Genomic DNA, 7,431 nt, shown 5'->3' with positions numbered 1-7,431 from the left:
TTTAAATGCAAGAAAAATTCAAAATAAGTAATTTTGAGGTTATAACATCAAAATTACATATTTATTCCTTCAATTTACACTAAAAAGTGATAATTACTCATAAAAAACACAGTTTTAACACTCAAAACTTTAAACTGACCAAAATATCAACTCAAAAAACATCCACAGAGTAATTTTAATCAAATAACCATAGAAAACACAGAAACATATATAAAATATTGTCACATATATTTAGTCATACATTGTTTTTTTTATTACAGACATACATGAAACACCCACTTGTGTACATTAATCAAATCGACTTTGTTATCATTTAATTAAACCATACAATTCTGCTCCATCTGACTGACATATACCAAAAGATACAGCTGAACTCCAATGATATGTTCATCTTTTGCTTAATAAGTTAACAAACAATCAAAAGAATACAAGAATAGTAGAATTTACAAACATAGCAACTGCATCTATGATCACATCGATTATTGAAGGGACCCTGATAGAGATTTGAACATCGACACACTTGTATCTGACTGCAGCAACAATTAAACACTGACTACATGATCTGAATGATGATTTCTTTTCTTTTCGTTGAACAGAAGCAAAGTGTAACATTTTCAAGTAACAATGAAAGCACAATTATTCTATGTTTATGTGTTTGTGTGCGTAGATAGATGATGCTGGTGGTGTGGTTTAGATGAGGGTGCAGGAGCTCTTCTCGCGGAATGGATTAATCCGCTGGCTGGTGAAGCCGTGCAGGAGGCAGTCATCCTGCTCGTGTTCGTTGATGAACTTGACGATGTCGGCGACCGCCTGCGAGACGAGCATGCGCTTGATGGCGGCCTCGCGGCGCAGCTGCTCCGTCACAGCGCGCTGTTGCTGTAAATTTGAGATCACCATGTCCATCAACGCCGTGTCCGAGAGGCCTATGGTGGCGAATTTCACAAGTCACACGCGCGAAAATCACACTCAACACGGCACACTGCACCTGGGCGCGGCCTTTGCGCAGCTTCTCCTGGCCTGGCAATGCGTGAATACCGCTGAATTATGCTGTTGGAGAGTGTTGGAAGAGAATAACACACCGGATATGATTAGTTTGGTGGTTTTGAATTGGTATGAGGCATGTTTAATGTACTCACCAGTGTTTAAAGCGGGAGAGTGGCGAATTGTTTGCGGGGAGAAGCAACAAGCGTCATAAAACGTCGTTGAGCACTCGACCGGATGAGTGGATGACACTAGGAGTGAGGAATATTAACTGGGGAAAGTGCATTGTAGTGCCATCTATACTATATTATTTTTTGTTTTTGTTTTAGGCCGCCAGATGGCACTACAGAACTTAAAATGATTTGATATTGACTAAAAAGCAAATTTTTGAGGTTAACCAACGTTAGAATTAATATTTTATTAAAAAGTAGGTATTTTTGAGCTAATAATTATAATTTTGTTTGTTTTATGGCGTTTTTGACTGTTTATCATGTTTATATGATGTAAAAGGTAAAAAGTATGTTTTGGAGTTAAAACCACGGTTTTGTTTAAAAAGTAAGTAAATTGAAGGTTTAAAATCATAAATTATCTTTAGAATTAACTGAAAACATGTTTTTTCTTAGTTTTTAGTTCAATTTTGCATGTTTTTCATGTTTAAACAGCAAAAAAGAAACTTTTGTGAATAACCAACGTAAATATCATATCACCAATGTTTACATCAACGAAATGGCGAATTATTCGTGTAAAGAAGCAGCAAACACCATGAAACATCCTTGAACACTCAACAGCAACAGAAATAACTTGTAAATAACAATGCAATATTAACTCTCAAAAGTGCATTGTATTGCCATCTACACTACACTACTCCAACTTCATCTTTACTCCGCAAGATGTCACTACCTATCCGGTTATTATCACAAATCTGCTGCAAAATAAAATCACAAATCTTTCTTCTTATCAAAAACACGTTGTGATCTTCAGTCACGTTTTATGCACCAAGTGCACCATTTGTTCTGTTTAATTTAGTCTGTAGTCTGTACTCTGTAAATTATTTAAAATGTCTGCGCAATTTATTCGTATAATTTTAATGTTAATCTTTGCATTTGCTTGTGCAACGGGTGAAAAACGCACAAAAACCGATATTCCATGCGTTTCCGAACGCGAATGTAATATGAACCACTTAAGAAACAGTGAGAACGATGTGTCCTCGGCGTGCGTCGATAATTATTGCGAGTTTATCATGAAAGATTCGCGTATAAACGCACCGGAAATGCGTGTGGTGACCATTTTAGACGGGCGGTGCTATTTTAACGAAGAATGCAACATTGATGGCGCTGTTTGTGAAGAAAACCTGTGCACATGTGCGAATCACACTGTTTCATCCTACAATAAGAGGAAATGTTTAATAGGTAATAAAATTTTATAGTTTTTTGTAAAATTTCTTTAATTTAATCAAGTTTTTAATTATTTTATAGAAGCTAAAGAGATTGGCGATGCATGCGTGGAAGACATCCAATGCAACTTTCCTCAAACCGCGTGTAGAGCAGGCAGATGCGATTGTTTTGCTGGTTTCGGCATAGATTTGGAACAAGAAGACAAAACACAATGCAAAGAATTAAATGGTAACTATTTTCATTCATCCTATCAATAAACTAGCTGTTGCCCGCGACTTCGTTCCGGCAGTGTTTAATAAAAATGTAATTCGTTTTTACTCTCTTGTTCTAGACATACTCGTAGTAAGAGTCAATTCTATCAATAAGATTAGCAATTTTAATTTAAAGAAATTAATTATATAAAGTTTTGTCAATAATGCACTTCAGCGCGCCATCTCGAATTCAACTATTTAACTATAACTATGATTGAATCTCAATGTCAAATTTTATTCTATAGAAAAGAGCTGTTTTGAGGATTTTCCCGGCAATTATTCGAATTTTTCTCACCTTTTAAACCTTCCCTAGACCTCCACGAATAATTCAAGACCAAGATAAGATAAATCCGTTCAGCCGTTCTCGAGTTTTAGCGAGACTAACGAACAGCAATTCATTTTTATCTATATAGAAGATAGATATTTTATTTTAATTAATTTTTTGTCATAGGTATAGGTTATGTCTGTCAAAAAGACACTGATTGTGAAGTGGAACACACAAAATGCAACACAAACAAAACCTGTGATTGCATCGATGGATATTCCGCATATCAAAAGGAATGCTACGAAATCAGCGTGACGTATCTGTCAAAATGTGATAGTGACATTCAATGTCAACACACGCTGGGGCCGGACGCCATTTGCATCAATCGCACATGTCACTGCCAAGCAAAGCATATTTTCAGCGTTTTGAAGAATAAATGCATCGCACCATTGATTCCAAATGGATTTAATGATGGTACGTTAAATATTAATCAATATTTATTGAATAATTTATTTTTTTATTAATAATTTATAAATTTTTAGGAATTTCAACATATAATCACGGTTTTTACCTGTTTCCATGGTTTTCATCTTTATTAATGCTCCAAATGTTCAATTAGTAACGATTTTAATCTCATCTTGCTCGATTTATATCAATAAATATACCCAATCTGTCATTTTCTAAGAATTTGTGTTTCACTCGTTCATGAACGTAATTTAGGATGTGTGATGTGATAATACACACACATTAGTCATTACCCACCTATCGTTATCATTTCTTATCTCTACGTTTTCACCAGTTACGTGTTTGGAGGTTTAAGCAATCACCGAACAAGTGCGTGTGACTGCATACGCAAACTATCGACGAAATTTTACTTCTAAAACAAAAATTTACGTTTCTAACTGTAAAAAATTATAAAAACTAAGTAAAAACATAAATTTTGTATATTTTTATGTAACGATGTGTTAACTAGAGACACTTTTGTGAGAAATACAATGGAATATGAGATATTCATCGAAAAAAACTCAAAATATCTTAAAATGTTGTTCATATTGTTAATAATTACTCAAACAATATGTGTTTATGCACAACAAGATCAAAGTTTAGCCAGAAAAAGTAAGTTTTTCATACATAACCTTAAAACTTTTAATTTCTAACCTAATTTAACCTAATATTTCAGTTGTAAGTTACCAGACGTGTAAACTAGACGCAGATTGCAAGATAAGTCATAGTTATTGTGATGGCAACAGTGCAACAACAAACGGCTTGTGTAAATGTGAAGAAGGATTTATTATTATTCGTAGTCGACAGTCATTTGATTGTGTCACACGTATGTTTTAACCTTAAAATTTAACCTTTTAATTTTTTAACCTTCAAAACGTTTTATTTTGATTTATTTTTTGACAGCTGCTGCTAGTGTTGATTCTGAATGTACCTACGATGAACAATGTGAATTAGCACTCGGGAAACACGCCGAATGTGATGAAAGAAAGAAATGCAATTGTATGCCACACGCGCATTTCGTCAAAAGTAAAAATTCATGTTTTTCTACTTCAAGTAAGTAAATATCAACTTTGGTTATGTTTTTGACAGTTTATTGAGGTTATATCTTTCCAGGACTTAATGAAACATGTTTATCAGATGATAATTGTATCCCAAATCATCCGAGTGATAAAGTTTTCTGCACAAATGGACGTTGTACATGCGGATTAAAACAAGCACCGAATTCAGCTGGGAAATGTGTTGTTGTGCGTAGATTAGGCGAAGAATGTAACAATGATGATGCCTGCCTGTCAATGAATGCAGTTTGTAGAGTTACTTGCACCTGTAGAGTTGGTTATGTCCTTGAAACGGACGAACGTTACTGTTTGAAAGCCGCTGATAAATTATTCGATGCCTGCACGCAGGAATCACAATGTCAGGAGTATTTCCAGCATTCGGAATGCGTGCGTGGACGTTGTCAATGCAAAACACAGTATCATCAATATGGAAATAACTGTTATAGTCCGAGTAAAATCGGTTCGCTTTGTCGACACAAAGGTGAATGTATTACGAGTCCGGACCTGGAGGGACGCGTCGACTGTATAAACTCGATTTGTTTATGCAAATCGGGATTGAATTCGTTGTCATGCGGGGATATTTCTGCTACGAGTCGATTGCGAAATTATCAAGAGATGCAAGTTATTGCGTTGTTATTCAGCACGTTTATATTTTTATTGATATAATTAAGTTTTTACAAGTGTAAAATGTAAGTTTTAAGGTTATTATAGTCTACAGTAAAAGCATGACTGTATGGTGGGTTGCCTACAGTTAGAGAAACGCACAAGTTTAGAGTAATTGAGCCAGCAATGTACAAGATATAAATATAATCGTAAATTATAATTTATTAATTGCTACATGCAATAAACATGGAGTTTTGACATTTATACAGTGCTTGATTCATCAAAATACAGTCAGAGAGCAAAGTTTAGAGCGAAAAAGTAAGTTTTACTTGTTTAACCTTAAAATTTCAAGATTAATCAAAAATATTTCAGTCGTAAGTTGTGTTTAGACGTAAAAGCAAAACAAGTCATAGTTTTTGCAATAGAAACAGCGTTTTACATTGTTTTTGTATTTATTGATAGAATTATGTTTAACACGCGTAATTCAGAAACATTTGAGGTTACTTTAGTCTACACTAACTGCATAACTGTGTAGTGTGTTGCCTACAGTTAGAAAAACGCACAAGTTTAGCGTAATTGAGCCAGCAATGTACAAGATATAAATATAAACGTAAATTATAATTTATTTACTGCTACATACATTAAACATGGAGTTTTGACATTTACACAGTGCCTGATTCAATAAAATACGAGGAAAGAGAGAAGTTTAGAGCGAAAAAGTAAGTTTCACTTGTTTAACCTTAAAATTTCAAGTTTTTTGCTAAATATTTCAGTTGCAAGTCATCAGACGTATAAATTAGGCACAGATAACAAAATAAGTAAAAGTTAAGGCGAGAGAAATAACGTATTTATCACGTTTATAGCTTTATTAATAGAATTATGTTTAACACGCGTTAATCTGAAGCATTTGAGGTTACTTTAGTCTACACTAACTGCATAACTGTGTAATGTGATGCCTACAGTCTCAAAAACCTAAATCTTGAAATTTTTTACAATAATTGAGCCAGAAATGTACAAGACATAAATATAAACGTAAATTATAATTTATTTACTGCTACATACATTAAACATGGAGTTTTGACATTTACACAGTGCCTGATTCATTAAAATACGATCAGAGAGGAAAGTTTACAGCGAAAAAGTAAGTTTTACTTGTTTAACCTTAAAATTTCAAGTTTTTTGCTAAATATTTCAGTTGCAAGTCATCACACGTATAAACTAGGCGCAGATTACAAAATAAGTCATAGTAATTGCGATGAAAGTAACGTATTTATCTCGTTTATAGATTTATTGATAGAATTATGTTTAACACGCGTTAATCTGAAGCATTTAAGGTTACTTTAGTCTACACTAACTGCATAACTGTGTAATGTGTTGCCTACACTTCCAAAAACCTACAACTTTTAAAATTTTTACAATAATTGAGCCAGCAATGTACAAAACATAAACACAAACGTAAATTTCATTTTATTAGCTGTTGCACACACTAAACCATCCTCTAGTTCAATCGGACTGGAGTTTTTACATTTGCACACGGCTTGATTCATGCAAAATGCGCCTTCGATGCAGTGCTCATCATAAACGCAGCGCTGATTCACTCCTTGACAAAAACAAACAAGTCACACATGTGATAATTGTTTAAATCAATATTGATACGAATACCTCCGACACATGAGCGCTTTTTCGAGTCCGGGATGTACATGAAATCGCATTGACAAGTGCGATTATCACGACACACGTAGCCAAACTGTCGACATTCCATTTTACTCCGACAACGATCATTAAATTCACCTGCCGATAAGAAAACAATAAAAATTTTATTATCTTAAATCAAATTATGCAATTTACATTACCTAATCTGTATAAATCACGTTGATCTAGCTCGTATTCACGATTCCAATCAGATTGCGCGTTTATCAAACCCAAGTTGATGAAAAAACCACTCAGAATGAGAAAATGCAGTAAAAAACGCATTTTTACACCTAAATGGCAATTATCAGCGCGTTTCTTGAATGTTTCGAAGTTAATATTGAAGTTTTACACAGTTTCACACTTGTGACCCGAATGTTTGGTCGATAAGGCGGCTTTTGTTATCATTTCTTATTGTTTACTTGTTGAAGTAAAATTTTAAACGTTTTTTGATTAAATATTCACGCAGTGATCATGCTGAAGTTCACCGCGGGTCTGATGAAGACTAAATAAAGTGTTGAGGTTGAGAAACACTAGAAAAACGCTGTGAAAAGGGCGAAGCACTCAATAAATATAAACAGACAATCGATTTCTTTGGTTTACTCGGCATGTCATTGACTTTCAGGTGTTTATATGTACGGAAAAGGGTGAAAAACGTACAAAGAGTTAATGACAATAATCCACAGACA

General features: G+C 34.1%; 2 protein-coding genes across 3 annotated transcripts; one reads left to right on the top strand and one right to left on the bottom strand.

Annotated features, from left to right (window-relative positions):
- Positions 1–207: 207 nt before the first annotated feature.
- LOC135790443 (guanine nucleotide-binding protein subunit gamma-1-like) lies at positions 208–1,297 on the bottom strand. Its single transcript, XM_065300647.1, has 2 exons — positions 1,137–1,297; positions 208–1,047 (listed from the first exon to the last, which is right to left on the bottom strand). The coding sequence occupies exon 2, from the start codon at positions 901–903 to the stop codon at positions 691–693; it is 213 nt and encodes a 70-aa protein (XP_065156719.1). The 5' UTR covers positions 904–1,047; positions 1,137–1,297; the 3' UTR covers positions 208–690.
- Positions 1,298–1,619: 322 nt separating this feature from the next.
- On the top strand, positions 1,620–5,317 carry LOC135791101 (prion-like-(Q/N-rich) domain-bearing protein 25). Of its 2 annotated transcripts, XM_065301421.1 has the most exons (7): positions 1,620–2,390; positions 2,457–2,603; positions 3,078–3,365; positions 3,434–4,007; positions 4,072–4,221; positions 4,299–4,448; positions 4,509–5,317. In XM_065301421.1, exons 1-4 carry the CDS (start codon positions 2,039–2,041, stop codon positions 3,508–3,510), a joined length of 864 nt encoding a protein of 287 aa, XP_065157493.1. In that variant the 5' UTR covers positions 1,620–2,038; the 3' UTR covers positions 3,511–4,007; positions 4,072–4,221; positions 4,299–4,448; positions 4,509–5,317. The 2 variants fall into 2 exon arrangements, with proteins under 2 accessions (XP_065157493.1, XP_065157492.1); XM_065301420.1 differs by lacking the exons at positions 1,620–2,390; positions 2,457–2,603; positions 3,078–3,365 and having other exon boundaries at positions 3,618–4,007.
- The last annotated feature ends 2,114 nt before the right edge of the window (positions 5,318–7,431 follow it).

The sequence above is a fragment of the Atheta coriaria genome, unplaced genomic scaffold, assembly GCF_025399875.1.
Source record: "Atheta coriaria isolate IRGN ID8LTWV9N9 unplaced genomic scaffold, Caltech_Dcor_3.1 hic_scaffold_4_pilon, whole genome shotgun sequence".
Lineage (NCBI taxonomy): Eukaryota > Metazoa > Arthropoda > Insecta > Coleoptera > Staphylinidae > Dalotia > Dalotia coriaria.
Note: the sequence above shows the minus strand (reverse complement) of the source record. Positions and strands in the feature narration are given on the sequence as shown.

Excerpts from the sequence above, each read along its gene's own strand:
- LOC135790443 (XM_065300647.1), bottom strand. The coding sequence starts at position 903 with ATGGACATGGTGATCTCAAATTTACAGCAACAGCGCGCTGTGACGGAG.
- LOC135791101 (XM_065301420.1), top strand. The coding sequence starts at position 3,887 with ATGGAATATGAGATATTCATCGAAAAAAACTCAAAATATCTTAAAATG. Across the intron at positions 4,008-4,071 it reads TCAAAGTTTAGCCAGAAAAA|TTGTAAGTTACCAGACGTGT; the intron begins GTAAGTTTTTCA and ends CTAATATTTCAG. Across the intron at positions 4,449-4,508 it reads TTCATGTTTTTCTACTTCAA|GACTTAATGAAACATGTTTA; the intron begins GTAAGTAAATAT and ends ATATCTTTCCAG.